At 40.4% G+C, this 18,607-nt stretch overlaps 1 protein-coding gene across 2 annotated transcripts in view; it reads left to right on the top strand.

Moving 5' to 3' along the window:
- The window catches only part of LUZP2 (leucine zipper protein 2), a 270,961-nt gene that overhangs the window by 188,743 nt on the left and 63,611 nt on the right, over positions 1 to 18,607 (top strand). Inside the window, exon 7 of one of the 2 annotated variants that reach the window (XM_015630312.2) lies at positions 2,678 to 2,740. The exons of the other annotated variant lie outside the window; for it this stretch is intronic. Coding sequence (XP_015485798.1) covers positions 2,678 to 2,740 — 63 coding nt within the window. The remainder of the gene's footprint in view (positions 1 to 2,677; positions 2,741 to 18,607) is intronic. 2 annotated transcript variants of the gene reach the window in all.

Here is an 18,607-nt window from a genome sequence, read left to right as displayed (position 1 = left end):
ATTCAAGGCTTCAAATAGATCCTCAGAAAATTAAACATAAATTAGACAATAGTCAAGAGAGCAGACTGTGAGTGTATTTCAAAGTGTGAGAATCTCTTACTTTATGAATCATCCTGGCAAATTTGCAGCTATTAAGCATGTTGCCATTGGAACAAACAGAAATGCTGCAGCATCATCGTTTTTTGGTCATCATTTTGCTAGTTAGGTTGTGCCATCCAGAGAAACACAGTGTGTTTTCTGTTTTTAATTAGGTACTACACTCACAAAGCATAACAACTGTGTAAACTCAGTATCTTTTCAGTTATTAGTTATTATATCCAATACCTTTTGCGTGTAGGGTTGCCTATCAGGGAGATCCCGCTTCTTTTTGCTCCCTCAGTCTGCATGCAGAGACAGAGAGTGATTCCTTGTTGTCTAGTTGCATTAGTGGGAGCATGCTTGTCATGCACAGTTTTTGCATTGCTGGATTTTCTTCTCCAAGAAGTCAGAGCCTTAGAGAGGGAGACAGAGTAGTGCAAACACTGGAGTTTCCAGGACACAGAAAGGAACACATGCCAGGGCAATACTACCAGACTGCGTCTTAGAGGCCTTTGTTTAATAGTAATTTTATCTGTCTGATTCTACTAAGAGGTCCTCTCCCTTGAAGAACAGAAAATCTCCAAAATAACCAAATGTTATCACAAAGAGTTACAAGTCATACATGTTTTGGACCTGCACTGAATGTATTTAGCTTTATGATTTTAATTTCATCACAGGCTTCATATTTATCAAATTAGTTATACCTTAATTGTAACTCTCAGATTCCTCTACAGCCTATTTGGATACCTTGTACATCACAGAAATAGTACATTTTATTAAACACAGCTCTCAGAACAATTAAAATTCTCATTGGTCTTTAGGTGTTGTGGAATATACTCCATAGCTCAACTAATTGCATTGCCTTGGTCAAAGGACAGTGCTATTGAATTAAGTAACAGCAGATGAAATCAGAGAACAAAGAATTCTGCTGGACTGATTTTGGCTATTTATTTCAGATTTTACAGAATACCATAACAGTTTTGGCCTTACTATTTAAACATTTAAAACAGGTTTTAAAATTTTATACTTAGATTCATTCAGCCTTCCCAAAAGTCTGTCATTGAATTTGACTGCATCAGTTGGAAAGAGAAAAAAATATTTCAAAAAGTTACAGCTTATGAAAGATATACTACTTTTGTAATATGTAAGGTTTATGGAATGCTCTTTCAGTAAAAGTGAAACAGACTTCTAATCTGTTCCAAGGACTTCAAAACACTTGGCATTAATTAATACAAGAAAATTTATTGAGTTCCAGTTGGGACTGTGGATTTTATTAAAAACAAATTATTATTTTGAGAGTATTCTTAGATGTTATAAATGAGTCAGACCCCAGGTGGGAATGAGTAAGTAAAATTTAATTAGAACCCATTAAAATTACAGAGCAAAGGGTGGGGTGGGGTGGCAGTGTTGGGAGAGTACTGAGACTGTTTCTGATCACTAGAGGATTGCCCACAAAATGGCTTCTCCGCTTTTTATATGGTCATGGTTGCATCAGCTTCATTAATATTAATAACCAGTGTTTAGATGTCCTTCCAGCACTTCCCACATTTTGTGGCTTTGCCCATATATGTAGATTTGGCGCCTCCCATGGTCTGTTAGTCAATCCTCTGTGCCTTTTGTTGGTGGAGCCTCTCTCACATCTCAGTTGGTGGCCAATCCTCCCAGCAACAAGTGTCCCCCACTCCCTGCCGCCTCTTGCAAGGGGCAAATGTATGTGCCACCCCTGTCCCCCGCTATGTTTTGATAGCCCTGTCGGCTATAGCTGCTAGGCAGTAATCACAGAAGGGGAAAGGGAGGATGGAGGGGAGAACACAAAAGGGTTCAAAACCAAATTGGAACCACAGAAGTACATTTCAAAAGAACTGCAAATCTTAACAGAACTTCTTCCCACCATACTTAATAACTCCTTCTCATTTGCATGAGCCAATCACTATTCCTTATTCATAATATTAGATAAATAGTGAAATAATGTTCCTTGGATAGTTGTTTTTAGTACAAAAAAACCATTTATATTATATTTTGTTTAAATTAATAAAAAATATATAGACTATTACTTAAAATTATTTAATGTTATATTTAACAATATATAAAATAGATATCATCTTAAACTGACATAAATAAATATAACTATGCATGTTTTCAATGGCATGGTTAAAAACTGAGAATGTAGTTCCTTTGGATACCATCTGGAACACCCTGATCTTTACAAAGACCTGTGTAAGCCTACGGAGCCTTTTTACTTCTAAGAATGCTTACTTTGAAGGTGATACCTTCAATTATGCTTCATGGAAAGTATTAATATGTTCATGTCTAAATACATGTCTTAATAATTCTTGTGTCTAAAATGTGTAAGCCCAACAGCTATTCTTTATAGTACTAACTCAGGTATGTGCTTTACATGAGTGCCATTTTACATTTTCCTCAGTTCTTTAAATAGGTTTGACTTGTGAACCTGGAAAAGCAATTGACAATTATTTGGAGGGGAGCATTCTAAATCTGATCTAGATAGTGCAGTTCTCAGAATTCACTATGATTTTTTTAATATTTAAAATTAAAAAAAAAACAAAACAAAACCTGATTTTATTATCCTCACTTTCAGTCAAAAAAGATCCAAGCCCAGCTGAAAGAGTTTCATTATGGGAAAAAGGATTTGATTTTTAAGGTAAGTTTTATTTCACTATAGTTAACCAAAATATTAGAGATAATACAACATTGGAGTAAAGTAGGAATATGATAGCTGCCTTTATTACTGCAATCCTAAGGAATTAGTTTGTTCTGAAAAGAGCTCAAAACACCAAGACAAACTTAATACCACAAAGCATTTTCAGAAATATAATATACTTATATCTATATTTTTGTGCTCACAAAAAGCAAAATTCTAGGTTACTGCTGATGAATAAACCCTGTTGCCCTATTCCATACATTCTGTAACATGTCTTTCGTTTTTCTAACTGAAGAATATAATATTTTACAGATGTTTCTTGTTTTTCCTTTAATTAGCACTCCTCCATGGCAAAGTCAAGTATTGTTAACATTTAAAGCAAATCTCTGTGTTTATAATAAGCTTGAGTCGTGTAATGTTCCTTAGGTCTGAAGATTTAAGAAAAAGAAACGTCTGTTGCTTAAACAATCCAAATGAATAGTCTGTTCTAGCTCGCACATTTTAAAAAATAATAAAAATTTTAAAAATAAAGGAGGGGAGGACAAAACATAAAGACATTGCTGAAGGGCATCAAGTCCCTGTTAACACAGGAAGAAGTTAATCCCTGTTAAAGGAAGAGGAGAGAGATACAGGTCACCTGACTAAAGACTGTGAATGGAGTATTCCTTTTATATATTCCCAGCATAAAGGATGAAGATTAAGTAGTCATCTTCAAAGTAACTAGACCTAGAATTACTTACGAAGTCATTCATGTCAATAGGAGTTCCAAATTGTCTTCTGGAGGTGTTTAACTCTCTCTACTGTCTCTCTATTGTATATACAGTGCTGTAAAAATAGAGTAATGTAGATCATTTAAAAGACACATTGTGATTTCTGTTGGGTTTTTGTTGGTTTTGGATTTTTGGGGGGGGTTTGTTTGTTTGGGGTTTTTTTGTTTGTTTTTTGTTTTTTAAATGCATAGGTTTATTCCAAGTTTTTTCAGGAACATTTATTTCTGGTCTTCATAAGACCAAACTCAGGGAAGCAAATTTAGAGACAAAATTTAGGTATATTATAGATCTAGGCATTTAACTTTTATTGCCATCTAGCATTAGCAAAAATAACACATATTTCTTCAAATTCAGTATTTTGAAGAGCTTGAGCAGAGGTAAAGATCAAAAATTCTAATCTTGCCTTGCTGTGAAAGTTTGTTCTCTTTGGCTGAAGCAGTAGGATTGTTTAGCACTATTATCTACTGGTTTTCACTATGCTAATACACAGTGATCCCAAAAAAGGATCTGAGTTATGCTAGGGTGCATACTAATGCTTAGGAAGGGAATTCTTGCTAAGTACTACCCACCTGAAAAAAGGTTAGAGAAGGAAAAAAAAAACCTGGGAACACAAACAAGTGAACATGGCAGAAGGGCTGTCCAGCAAGTCACTGGCATTCATGAAATGAAATCCATTTTCCCCTAATCCTAGTTCAGTAAACTATGACAATGTAGTAATTAAGGCACACATGTAAAGAACTGTTGTAAAGGAGGAAATGTGTCTAGTGTGAATGGGAATGGACATAGTCTCATCTGAATGGATATTGCTTTCTCCAACAAATTCTCCACTTCAAATCCTTGGAGAATTATCTTCTGAAGATCATTTCTACATTTGATCACATGAATTATGCCTTAAAGACCTTGATTTACATTGAATAGACAGTTCTTGATCATGAATGAACACTAGAGATGTAGGTCCCAAGTTAAGTAGTATGAGTTGTCCTCTGAGTGCTCTTACTGTAATATAAGGATAGTTACTTTCCTTTTACGTAAACTACTATCTAATGTTATTAAAAACACTCTGAGAACTTTAGATCAAGAATGTTAATGAATTGTGGATTTCAAAGCCCCACACACTGAGAACTATGTATTATATATTTATATGTAAACAGTTGAAACCTCTCCTGATTGTGTGCCGTTCTGTATGAGACTGAATGATTGCTTTGCTAATATTGATATTGCCTTTATATGTAACCAGAAATATTTTTGCAAGTGTAATCATCAATCTCTTTCCTGACCAAGAAAATTTGATTTATGAAGCAGAGGGAGCAGCAACCTTATGCTATCCTCCTAAATCATGTGAGATGGGGGAAGGGTAGGTTCAGAGTGCTTGTTTGTGTGTGTTTCATGTCTGACGATAGACACACTAAGCAGAGCAGAAGCCATTTGGTATAGTAGTCTTTTAATTATCTGCTTATGCTGAGTGGAAAGTAAACCGTTGGGAGGAATGAACCCCACACAATACATTATGGAAGATTTCAAGTCAGAGCTATAACTTAATAACTGGTTTAAACTGACAAAGTCAGAATACAACATGATACCCTGTTGGTCAGGGTGGTACGAGTCCAATTAAAGATGGTTGCAGTCCCATCGGAGTGATGGGTGTGGTCTTGCCAAAGCAGTGAGCCTATTGAAAGGTCTGGTCCTTCTCTGGAGGTACAGGGGTCTGGTGGTAGAGAGCTCCTGTCCTCTGGGAATCCAGTGGTAGGTGTTGTCATGTCCCAAACCCCGGATTATATAGAGACAAGAATGTTCAGTACCTCCGCTAGGGTGGGAAATTTCACAATGGGCTGAGGTAATTCTATGAGTCATTCTGGAGAGTCCTTGATGGCCCATTAGCAGAGATGAACCCTCAGGGTGGCAGCTGCTTCCCTAGAAGGAGTTATCATGGTTGAGTCCTGGCAAAGACAGAAAAACAGTGCTCCACTCACCTTAATAATTCACCAGAAGGTAATGTGGTAGAAGATGGTGGTAGAATATATACTTTGGTTACACCCCATTTGTAATCTTCCCCTGCGAGTTCAACAATCCCTTTTCTTTCCAAGTGGCTCCATGTGCATGGATAACCCCAAACGCATATCTTGAGTCTGTGTAAGTGTTTATTTTCTTTCCTTTTTCTATTTCTAGGGCATGGATTAGAACAATTATCTCAGCTTTTTGTACAGAGGTATTTGTCAGCAAAGGGCCAGATTCTATTACTATTGGGATCAGAGCAGACGGGGCCAACTGAATGATGTTATAAAAGGTGTTTTGTTGCATAGTCCATCAGTCTTATGGAAGGGTGAGACACTTAAGGTGTTACATTCAATGCCATCACCTCAGAAGCTGACTAAATTCCAGTTACTGTGTCTTTTATAAACATTTTAACCAATCGACAAATAACACAAAACATTAGCAGCATCTTCATAAACCAATCATTAATTGCTTCAACTCATACGATACTGCCACAATGCATCTTTTTTCATCCAATCATATAACACTACAGAAACTTACGTTGTTACATCTTTAATTTCTTACCAAGTCTATAGCAGGTTCTATGTTAAACTTCAAAATTTCTATTATCTTACTTAACATATTTATTCACTTATATAAAGCATATTTCTACTTGCTTAAAATATGCTTAAAATACATTCTACTTAAACTACAAACTTCTATTCTTACTTTGTGTTTGTACAGCTTCTTTGTTCTTTGTTCTAAAGCTGCAAGCCTTCTCAAACATCTCAGGTCAAACATCTCTATCTCTGGGCCTGTATGCTCAAGGCTGTGAGAGTTCTCTGTGCTTGCATTTCCCACATACTACCTCTCTGTTGGTAGTAATTGCATACACAGCATATTGTTTTCCACTGTTGACGTAGCTGCTCCCATCCATGAAACAAGTGTCTGCATCATCAAAATAGGTATCCTTCAGGTCTAGACAGCTGGAATAGGAGGCTTCAATAGTCTCCAGGCAGTTGTGGTGTACTGGTTCCCCTTGATTACCACTGAGGAAAGACAGGTTGGCAACCACTATTAGTTACCACTATTTCCCCATCACCTTTTTCTGCCATGATGGCTTGGTATTTCAGGAATCTATGTTGGGAAAGCCAGTGCCTGCCTTTCACTTCTAGCACCGAGGACACTGTGTGAGACATCAGTAACTTCTGGGCCCAAGGTGAATTTGTGTGCTTCTTTGATTATGAAATTTAATGTATTTAACACAATGCTGTGATGGCTCTGAGGCTCCCAGGCCATCCTCTGGGTTTTTGAACAGGTGAAATAGGAGTGTTAAAGTCAGATTGACATTCTTTTAATAACCCTAATTGCAAAAAGTTGTCAATCACTGGGCTGATTCCTTCTCTATCCTCCTTTTTGAAGGGGTATTGTTTAATCCTAACTGCTTGTTCCCCTTCCTTAAGTTTAATTTGTATAGGATGTGCATTCTTCTCCCTCCCCAGTATATTTTAAGCCCATACTCTAAGAAACACCTGACTTAATATTTCCTCATGAATTTCTTCTTCAGTTTCTGTGGTTGCTAACATTAAACTTAATATTTCTACATACTGTTGATTATTTACCTCCAGAGTAACTTCCCCATTTTTAAACATGATGGTGGCTTGTAATTGTTCCAGTAAATGTGTCCCCAAGCATGTCTTCAGGGTGTTGGGCACATATAAAACCTTGTGAATGCCCCATTGTTTCTCAAGATTATACTTGAATGGTTTGCAAAAATATGCTCATTCAGATTGACCAGTTTCCCCCTTTACGACAATGTAATTGTCCCCCACAGGCATCAAAGCTTTATTTAAAACTGAGTATGTTGCTCCAGTATCTACCAAAAATTCTACTTCTTCTTCTTTTCCCCTAGCTTCATTTTAACTAGTGGATCCTTTAGGGTAGAGTCCCCCAGTTCCCGTCAATCCTCTTTTACATGTGTGACCATCTTTTCTCTTCCCCGGTCCCCCTTTTCCTGATGGCCATTTTGTCTCAATTCTGGACACTGATTTTTCCAATGACCAAATTTCCTGCAAATTGCACACTGGTCTCTACCCAGCCAGAGTGGGCCCTGTCTGGATGTCCATGTCTTCTTTTCCCTTCCTCTCTTACAACTGTTACTAGTTTTCCCATCCCTTGCTTGTAAAAACAGCATTAACTGTAGCAAGATATTATCATCTAAAGTTACAATAGATGACCATCTCGCTCGATCTTTCAATTGATACAGAGGCCACCACTGCCTACAATACTTCACGAAAGTCCTCTTGTTCTCTGTATCCCCAGTTCCCACAATTGCCTTCCAATGTGCCAAAATACAGCCCAACGAGCTGGCTTTAGAAATCTCTTTGCTTTGGCTAGTTCCCATTATCTCCTCCTCCTCATCGTCATGTCGCACTTCCACCGAAACCTTTCTTGCAAACTTTCACAGTCTTTTCCTAATCTTCCTCTCTTACACACCAAGTTGCTGGTACCATATGCAACCTTCCACACTCAAGCTTTAAAATCTTAGGTTCAGAATCTGCTTTGTTAAAATGCCTCTGCTCACACTGGGGGCACAAACCCTGCCACCTGGCAGAAGAACAATACCAATGTCCTGCATGAATCCTGCACTGCAATAATACCCATTCAAGGTGCCACCCCCTTGATGAATGAAAGACTGTAGTACATCCACAAAAAACAAATTATTCCATTTATCCCTTTTAGGATGCTTAAATATTTCATTGCAGGTTGCTCCCAATTTAAGGCTACCATTCTCCCTGCAGAGGTTCTATATATTCCTTCTAAATAAACCTGTTCATTTCCTCTTTCTATCCAGTGATTCACTGGATTCACAAACTCCCAAGGGTCAAGCCCAAACCACTGGGGTAAAGGGGTCCCCTTAATTAGTCTCACAATTAAAACACACAGCAATCACCACACTTAAATACAGCACACTCTAAAACCGTACTTCAATCACTCCACTCACTTCGCTTTTCCCCAGCCATCTCAGTCGCCCGAGGATGGAAACGTGGGTAGAGCACTGCACTCACTTTGTACTAAAGGTACATCTCACTCAGACAGCCAAAATATCCAGACTCTGCAATCACACCATTATGCCTCTAAATAGCAGCAATTAAAATCCAATTCAACAAAGGCAAGGATTCACTCGACCCACTCCCAGGGTTGCTAGCAGCTGCTCCATCGGTCAGTGAATGCCTCTGCCAGCTCCCCTAGCTGGTTGCTTGCAAGCCCAGACTCTACCTACACAGGGACTATGGTGTGTGCCATATGTCTCTGCATAACTTAACAGCAGCCCTGGCCAAGCGGATGACTTACAGGCTCCCTGTTGGGGAAGGTGAAACAGGGAAAACATGATTGTTTGGCACTAGATTCTGAAAATATGAAGGTTAGAATCAAAGTAGAAATGAAAGCCTGCTTTGAGTTATAGGATACTGAGTACTGGTTAACCAAAGAACAATAGCCTAGCCTGCTAGAGGAGAATCCCTGTTGATGAAACAATGTCCTTCTGCTGATAAGAAGAGTCCGAAAGTAAAGAAGCAAGGAAAGAACTTGTAAAGCTCTGTAGAGTATAAAATGTAACACTGTATGTTAATATAGGGAAGCGCATAGGCTGGATGTAAATTCTTTAGTGGGCGTGTCTCATGGTGATTGGTTACTAAGAATTAGAATATTCATGATAGAAAAAGATATATTGGATTGTAACAAGAACTTCGCTCTCTTAACTCTTACCTCTTAGCTCTTACCTCTTACCTCTGAACCCCTCCCCCTTATCCCTCTCCCCCTCTCCCCCACTCTTAACTCTCAGCCCCCTCTCCCTGCTCCTACCCCTCTCGTCCTCCCTGCTCTTTCCCTCTGGTTTTTCCCTCTTTCCCTCTGTTTCTCTTACTCCCTCCCTCCTTCTTACAACCTCACCTCCCCTGCCCTACCTGTGCTCTCTCCCCTCCCCCGGACCACGTGGACGCCGAGGCTGGTGGCGGACACGGGTCTCCCCTCTTTTTACCCTTATAATAAATTGCTTATACTTGAACAGCTTGACCCTGGAGAAGTCTCTCACTGCCAGCGAGTGTTCTAACTTCCCCAATAGCTCCCTAAATTTGATACATACCATTTATCCACAGTGCCAGTAGGATGTTGTCTGCCCCCACAGTGAGAGAGCCAAGATACAGAGTTCCTCCTGGAAAAATCCTGAGGTGCACCTAGGAATCCACCCTTCAGCCAATCCTGCAGCCAGACAGAGCGCCTCCTGGCTGGCTTGACAAAATGATGCGCGGAAAGACTCCACAACTCCCTAAAGTTATAAAGTAGGTATGCATTTATTCAGCACTGGAGGCACATGGGGGATAAATCCTCCAAAGACATGTGTGCTCTCAGCAAAACTTACCTCTCTCTTTATTCCCTGAAGCATTACATATACATTAAGTTTCACAATATGCCTATATATATTAATTTTCTAGCTCCACCTTGCCTTGCTTAGTATTAGAATGAACTCAAAGTCCTTCTGTACTTGCACAGTGCCGCCTGGTGATCAAATGGTGGTCATCAGGATGAAGTAAAAACAGCCTTTCTTAGAGCTGAACTTTTCACCTTGCCTCCTTGCACATGCTCCCTGGTCTCTTGGTCACAGTTCAAACCGCAAGAGTGGTTTTGGCTGGTTTGGGGGTCTGAACAGTCTTCCTTATCACAATAGCCTTGCAATCCTTGCATCCTCTCATCCTGCTTTTGTTAGCAGTTTCTTCCTTATCACAATAGCCTTGCATTCTCTCATTCTGCTTTTGGGGGCACAGTAAATGTTAAGCCATATGTGTTGTCTAGTCAGCTACTCCTAATGAATCACTCTTTAACTCCTAACCCCCTTGCCTCAATGGTTTTACCATGAGTGATATAGTTTATAATTTTGCACCTTTCTCTGAGGAGCAAACCACATTAGATCCAGTTAAGTATGCAGACATGATCAGTTCCTGCTGAAACGTTGCAGTCAGGGTGGACGTTTGCTGAATAAAGATCTGCTCTTGGCCCTGGGGAGTCCTTAAGGCTTCTCCACATATTCAGAACTACCGGGTTCCCTGTTAATAGCATTAAACTAGAGGATGTCTGTGAAGTCCAGTGTGTGGCTGGAATCAGTGGCATCAGAGCAGCAAAGACAGAGGTGTGCAGATAGAAATGGCAAACAGAAGGCAGGCAGGTATTGTAGTGGGGATGACTGGGAGAGAGGAACAATGGACAGAAGAGGGAGGAAGGAGAGAGGGTAGTGAAGAACCTTGCTCCCAGCACTTGACAACCTCTGCTGCTCGTTATAGTCATTTAGCTTGTTTCCATGATGAAACTCTTGAACTCACACATTTCTTTGAAGTGCAGCTTTAAAAAGTAAAAACAGGATTGTAATTTACCTTCACTACTGTTATACTTCTCAATAATGTTTCAAGGACTATGAGTGCTTAATACCTCCAAAGGACTAAGGACCATATCACTACTGCAAATTTAGAGTCAAAACCATTTTCCAAATTCTTTGAAACACCTAGTTCTACACAAACTGAATGTCATGGGGTGACTTTACCTTTAAGATAGCTTTAGAAGCTGTGAGAGGATGATGGGAATTTTTTCTTGTGACCAATTATTGGTCATTTCTGAGAATTGGCAGTGGTTTTAACCATTGAGAAGTGAGATCAACTTGTGAACACCACCTTAAGATGTAAAGCTGGGGTTTTCTTGTTCTCTTTGGTTTCCAGCTTCTGACGAGGTAACAGGGCTCTGTCTCGGACTCCCCCCGTCCCCTCCAGGCCAGACAAGGCCACGGGGGTGAGGGGGGGAGAAACGGAGCTGGCCGGCCTGACTTGGTTTGCAGTTTCTGCCACTGAACTGAAACCTGATACCATTAACATCTGCAGCTTTTCCAAGACTTTAAGTCTCTTACTACCTGGATGAGACTTACAGATTACTCCTTTTTTCCAGAAAGAGAGAAGGAAGAGAGAGAGAGAGATAATATGAAGAAGACATCATAAAACCATCAAAGACAGTGAAGAAAAGAGTTAAGTTTTAGATAGAGAAGAGAGAATAAGGAGATGCTTTAATAAAGCTGAAATATTTTTCTGTTGAAGCTATGGAGATGGACAATAGTGTTCTGAAAAAAACTCCGTTAATTCATGACAGAGTATATTGGGAGGAATGGAGTGTTTCAAAATGTGGATTTTGAGCAAATAGTGAAGTAGTTGTGATCCTGTGAGGTGCTGGAACAGAGGGTGAGAGAAGTAATAGTTGAAGATATGGGGCCTTGAGAAGCAAAGAGAAAACTTCTGTTTCCAGGGAGGCTCACAGAAACAGATGAAGAGAACTTTTGCCTTTGAATAACTCATCCTTAAAAATGACATCCCTAGACTCATTGACCCATACACACCTCAGAGTGATGTGAAATGGAAAAAGAGAACTGATGGCAGAATTTCTGGGCAGCTGGCATCAGAGAAATAGAAAGCTGTAACAGAAATAGTTTTCTTGTGAGAAACTCCATAGATTAGCAGAAGAAGACTTCTGTTTCTTTCCAGAGACTGATGAAAAGACTCTAGCAGGAATTGGGACTGTTTTAAACACCAAAGTTTCAAAGTTTTTTGTCTCTATGTTGTCATGTGAACAAGGGAATAGTTAGGTAGTGGGGCAAGGAGGGGTTTTCTGGAGGCTTTATTTTGGTTTTCTTATTCTTGTAGTTTTTGTTAATAAACTTTCTTTATTCCTTTTAAGTTTTAAGCCTGTTTTCCTCTTCTCCTAATCCATATCTCACAACAAGAAATAAGTAAGATTTCTAGTAATTTTTTAGCTACTGCTTTAAAACCATGCCACTGAATCATTATTTGACATGTGAAAATAATTTAAATCATTTGCTATGGTAGAGTCAAATACCAAAACTATGTGAAATTATTTTTGCATCATATTGACTGGATTTGGTAAATATTTATACCATTGCTCTTTTTGAAATTAAACAGATGCCATGTGTGTTCCCCTCTCTATTAGCAAAGCGAATTACATGCCACAGTATACTGATTTCCCAGAATTTTAAATTACTTATTTTTCTAATGAAGACAATGAAATTCTATATTACATACAGAGAAAGAGATGAAATAATAAAAGAAAAACAAAGGAAAAAAAAAATCAGAAAACCACAGAAGGCCAGGTTTGGCAGAGAACTTGTTTAAACATTAGGATTGCTTTCTGGGCTTAAAATAAGTGATTACATATTTTAAATTTGTGACAATCTTTTACAAAGAAGCACTTTGTGTGCTGGCACATATATGAAGATGCAAGTTTCAGACTTTCCAATTCAATTTTATTTGTATACTGCTGGTGTCTAGGCTTGATCCTAAACCACTGCATTTCACACATGTACATCCACTTCCCCCCATGATTTGTGTCTGCATGTATTAAAATTATCAGCTACAGAATTCAACTGACTTTTCGTATTTGAAAAATTAGTCCTTTTAATGGATTTTAAAGCATTCTTCATTATGTTCGAAGTACTATTAAACTTCTATTTTCCTTGCAGAAAGATTAAAAAAAAAAAAAAAAAAAAGCAATATCACTTTCTGTTGTGGCTGGGTCCTGGGGGCCTGCCCAACCCTCAGCTTCTGTGGGCAACAGCCCAGATAGATGTCCCAGGGAGAGAGCCCGCCATCCGGGGTTTTCAGGCAGTCTCCAGCCAGAGGTAACCCTTAGGAGCACGGGCCAAGGCATCAAGGTGACCAGCTGTTTTAGAAAGGGATTTCTGCTCTGTGATCAGCTCTGTTCAGCCTAGCCAGCTCCATTCAGGGGTTACCCCAGCCAACGCAGACAACAGACGGGAAAATCACGTGGCATTCCATAGAAAGTCTTTGATGCAGGCTTCAGCAAAGGGGGCCAGTGATGATCTAACCACTGATCTGGGCAAAACCTGGGATTTTTATAGGGAAGGGGAGAATTAGGAAGGGGACCAATGGTCTGAAGGCTGGGATAAGATGAACAAAAGTTAACAGGGAGATAGCATGGGGTCCTGAAGAAGGAAGGGGTCCACAGCTTAGTCAAAGTGACTAGGCAGTTTTGTCTTATCTTAGGGGGTAGATCTCCAAGGAATATGCCTGTCAGGTCTGGGCCTCCTCCACAGCCCTTCTCTCTGTGTTTAGTAAAAAGGTGTTTCTTTTGAAGCAATGGAGAAGACATGAGAACATAGCTAATACAATAATAATCACAATAAAGATCCACAAAATTCCCTTAACTAAAGATTACACCCATCCTGTTAACTTTCCTATAACTTTATTTGTACATTCATTTGTCTAGCACAGAAAGAATGATCTTATCTTTCTTGTTACTTTTACATTGCCTTGTAATACTAAATAAAACTTCCATAGTTCAGTGTTAAAAGGAGATGATAAGAGAAAACTGGGACCGGTTTCCTTTCTGGCTTGTTGTATCAACTTCCCTGAGAGAATACTGCAATTTCTCTTTCTTTCAGACAGGATCTTTACACTGCGGTGTGTTTATTCATCCAGTGTGTTTCCTCAGCATCTGGATCTTGGTCAACCTCCTTTGGAAAATCTACCAGAACTGTGTAGGAAAGACAAGTAAACTAAAAAACTATTATAAAACACCAGTTATAAACATAAATTCAGTGCAAAATATTAGAGTTTTTTGGGGGTTTTTTTGGGTTTTTTTTTTCCAGATATCTTGCAACACATTATTAGGGATAATAAGTTCTCTTACTGCAGGCTAACTTTAGTGCTGCATAACAACTGAATAGAGCCTGGAAGAGGAGACTTTCTTGTTGCTATACATTTAATGGGTGGTATTTTTAAGCATATTGATTTGAGACAATAACTATCAAATACTTCAGATAAGACAATGCTCTTTAAAAAGTTTCCCTTGGCTTTGTCAGAAATGACAACTGAATTGAAAGTAGTGAACTGAATCTTTGGTTAGTTATATCTTTATTTGTTGCACTCCTTCTCCCTGATGGGACCCCTCTGTCCCACCCCCTGTGGTGAGAGCCTGCTCGTCTCAGGGCACAGGCGGCGGAGGGGGTCCTGGAGTGGATACAACACGGACTCAAAGTATCTAGACACAGGAGGCTCAAACTTGCTGGAATAATCCCAGGTTTATTGTCTGTCGTCCATCCGGGGCAAGAGAGAGAGACCGAAATGCTCTGGGTCTTATCTCTTATACCAGGGGGCAGGGGTAATCAGGGGATACAGGGAGGTCACAGCCAATGGGAAGGGGGAAGGGAAAGAAGGTTCTCAGGTAGGAACTAACATTACACAAACCAGAGGTGAGTTTTACCCTTGGGAGATACCAAGATTTTTAGATGCACTACAACACCTCACCCTTTTCTGTTATACAAAAATGAGAAACATGGATTTGAGTAAGAGGTAGGTTATTTCTAAAAAAAAGGAAACAGAATTTTTTTAAAACATATGCACAGCCAAAGTATGCAGGTCAAAGGCTAGAGAGGTTTCTTCTTGTTCTCTTCAGCGGCGTCTTCTCTTGGAAGCAACAGCCACTTGCTTCTCTTCTCTTCTTGCTGGTGCTGGATTCTTTGGAACAAAAGGTTTTACCCATTTCTGAGGAATCCATCGAGAGCCTGAAGGGGTGGATACACACGCGTAGCCACACCCTCAGGTGACAAGTTCATATGGGCCCTTGGTATGCCAAGTTTCAGGGTCCCTGATTAAAACTGGTGGATGCTGTGACAATTTAAACTGATCACCACTGTTAAAATGCTGAGTTACAGGAGGATTAATGTTTTAAAATGAGCAGTTTAGGAAATTAAAGGTAAACAGAGCTTTACAGAGTTTCTGTTGTGGAGACATCCACACTGTCTCGCTACCTTGCCTGGCTAGGACTTGTTTGAGCGTCTGGTGTGTACACTCGATTACAGCCTGACCTGTGGGAGAATGGGGGATGCCAGTTTTATGTCCCACTCCCCACTGCTGGACAAATTCCAGGAACTCCTTGGATTTATACGCTGGGCCATTATCTGTTTTAATTTCTTTAGGGATTCCCAATATGGAAAAGGCCATGTTGTTTAGCATGTACAGACTTTTCTCCTGCACGAGCAGAGGCATACACTGCTACTGAGTATGTATCAATGCTCACGTGTACATACTTGAGGTGACCAAAACTGGGAATATGAGTGATATCTGTTTGCCACACCTCACAGCTCTTAAGGCCTCGGGGATTAACCCCAATGCCTAATGATGGCACTGCCTGGAGCTGACAACTGGGACAGGTAGCCACGATGGCTTTAGCCTGACCCCATGTCAGGTGGAACTGACGAATCAGTCCTGGCACGTTTTGATGGTATTGCTAGTGACCTGTTGAAACACATCTGGGAGACATACCTTTTCGGCTGGGGCAGCAAGGGAATCAGCATTCCAGTTTCCCTCAGTGATTTCACCTGGCAACGGGGTATGTGATCTTATATGCATCACATAGAAAGGTTGTTCTCGATTTGAAACTAAATAAATCAGTTTTGGAAACAATCTAAAGAGATGTTCATTCTCAATGGCTTTGAGAACTGCGTATTCCGCTCTGGACACCACCCCTGCTACATAGGCTGAGTCAGTAACCAAATTAATTGGTTCTGAAAATTTCTCAAAGGCTCTCATGACCGCAGCTAGTTCAGCTATCTGGGGTGACCCCTCTACAAACTCAACATCAGCTTCCCAAAGCTGAGTCTGTGGATTTCTCCAAGTCATCACCGATTTGTGGGATGTCCCAGATGTATCAGTGAACACTGTGAGCACTTTGAGTGGCCTTCGGCTTCTTTTCTCACAAGGAATGAGATGGAATTCCTCATGAAACAATTTGTGGGATGGTGCATGAACTGAAATCTGCCCACTATAGCTGTCCAGAGCTAACTGGAGGTTAGCATTGCTCTGCAGCAGATGCTCAAACATCTCTCTGGTCAGTTTCTCAGGGGAGTGTTTGCCTTCTCCAGAGAGCCTGACTGGGAGGTGAATACACATAAAGTCACAACCTGCCAGTTCCTGCAGCCTTACCCTGGCCTTTTCAATCAGCTGAGCCATCACCTCTTGTGGCTTGGTGATAGTTTTGGGTCTTTGATGGGAGAGGAAAACCCATTCTATTTTTAAGAGTGGGTCCCTCTGCCCCTCGGCCCATTGGAATATTAACCCATGTAGGTGTGGCAATTTCCCATGACAATAAATTTGAAAGGCAGCTCCAATTTGAAGCCGTGTGCCTGTCTTTCTGTCAAGGCCTTTTGTGCCTTTTCAATTACAGTTTTTGCTTCTGGAGTCAGCTCCCTGGGAGACAGTAACTCTCTCTCCCCTTTCAATAAATTGAGTAGGGGGCTCAGGTCTTCATTCATGAGACCTAGCCATGGTCTGACCCAGTTTAGTGACCCGCATAGAGAATGAAGATCTGTTAGAGTTTTAGGATTACCAATAATTTCCAATTTTTGTGGAACAACAGTCCGTGCAGTAATTTCCAGGCCCAGGTATTTCCAAGGTGGCATCCTTTGCACTTTGTCTTCCTGCAATTGGAATCCAGCAGAGGTTAAAACTTTAATCACTAGGTCAAGGGTGTCTTTCAGTATGTTGTTATTGGGACAGCATATTAAAATATTGTCCATGTAATGCAAAATGATAGCCTCTCTCTTTTCAGCATGCACTGAGGACAGCAATGACCCCACATACCACTGGCAGATGAAGGGGCTGGCTTTCATCCCCTGAGGTAATACTGTCCAGTGGTACTGTTTCATTGGAGCTTCCCTGTTAATTGTAGGAATGGAAAAGGCAAACCTTGGTGCATACTCTGGATGCAGGGGAATTTGAAAAAAAACAATCTTTAATATCCAGTACTGCTAGTAACCAATCTTGTGGTAACATAGTTGGGGATGGCATACCTAGTTGAGAGATCCCATGTCCTGTATTTTTTTGTTTATTTCTCTTAAATCTTGAAGGAGGTGCCATTTATCTTTCCCTGGCTTTTTTATTACAAACACTGGGGAATTCCAAGGGCTGGTTGTTTCTACTATGTGTCCTTTAGCCAATTCTTCTTCCACTAATTTTTCTAGTGCCCCAAGTTTTTGTTTGCTGAGAGGCCACTGGTTCACCCAAACTGGATCATTATCTAGCCAAGATAACTTTTGGACCAGATGCTCTACAGTGGCTTCTATCAAAAAATCCTGAGGTGTCTCAGGAATTGTTAATTTCACCCCCCACTGTGACATGGTATCTCTCTCCCTCAGGGGACACTTGTAGTCAATAACAAAAGGTCGGACACTAGCTATCCTACCATCTGGGCCTTCAATCTGGATGATATCTTTAGCAATTTTAGCCAGTTTCATCCCTCCAACACCCTGTATTTTTCCTGCTACCGGTTGTAGTTCCCAATGTGAGGGCCACACCTTCTCCGGTATGATAGTCACATCTGCCCCAGTATCAATTAACCCTTCTACATGGAGATGTTCTGATTTATGTGTTAAATTGCATCCCATAATGGGCTTGTTTTCACTCACTACTTCTGCCCAGTAGACTCCCGGTGCTTTGTCATGTACTGGGACTTCTGTTGGAACAGGGATCACCTGGGCTATTACCTGCCCTTTGTCTATATAGAAAGGTGGTTGGGGGCACCTAGCTAAGAGAATGAGGTGTGTTAGGTCTCCCGTAATTGTCAAGGGAGCCACCTCAATCTCTATTTATGTGTGCTGTGTCTCCAATAACAAAATACCTACTGTCCAGTCCAGACAGGTCTTGTGAATTATCCTGCATGTCTACTCCAACAACAGTCCAGCGGTCAGATCTGAAACAAAAAGCTTTAGAAGTTACAAGTCTGAATCACTTTTGCGGTTGCCAGACCTTATTAGGCAAACGTTCCTCACAATTATAGTTCTGCAGTCTCCCACCCCGCTCCCTTTCCTCCCCTTTTCCCATTAAAATAGAGTCTTTTTTCTGCTTTGGGTCTGTCATTTTTATGTCTCTGCGCTTGACAGAAAAACGCTGAGACTTTAGTTTTTTGGTTGATTTTCTATAGCTTCTTCCTGCTGTTTCCCTTGTTGCTGGGTTTGAGGACAGTTCCTTGCAAAATGTCCTGGCCTCTTGCACTGGAAACA

Source organism: Parus major, chromosome 5 (assembly GCF_001522545.3).
Source record: "Parus major isolate Abel chromosome 5, Parus_major1.1, whole genome shotgun sequence".
In the NCBI taxonomy this organism is placed as follows: Eukaryota; Metazoa; Chordata; class Aves; order Passeriformes; family Paridae; genus Parus; species Parus major.
This window is presented reverse-complemented; position numbering and strand designations above follow the sequence as displayed.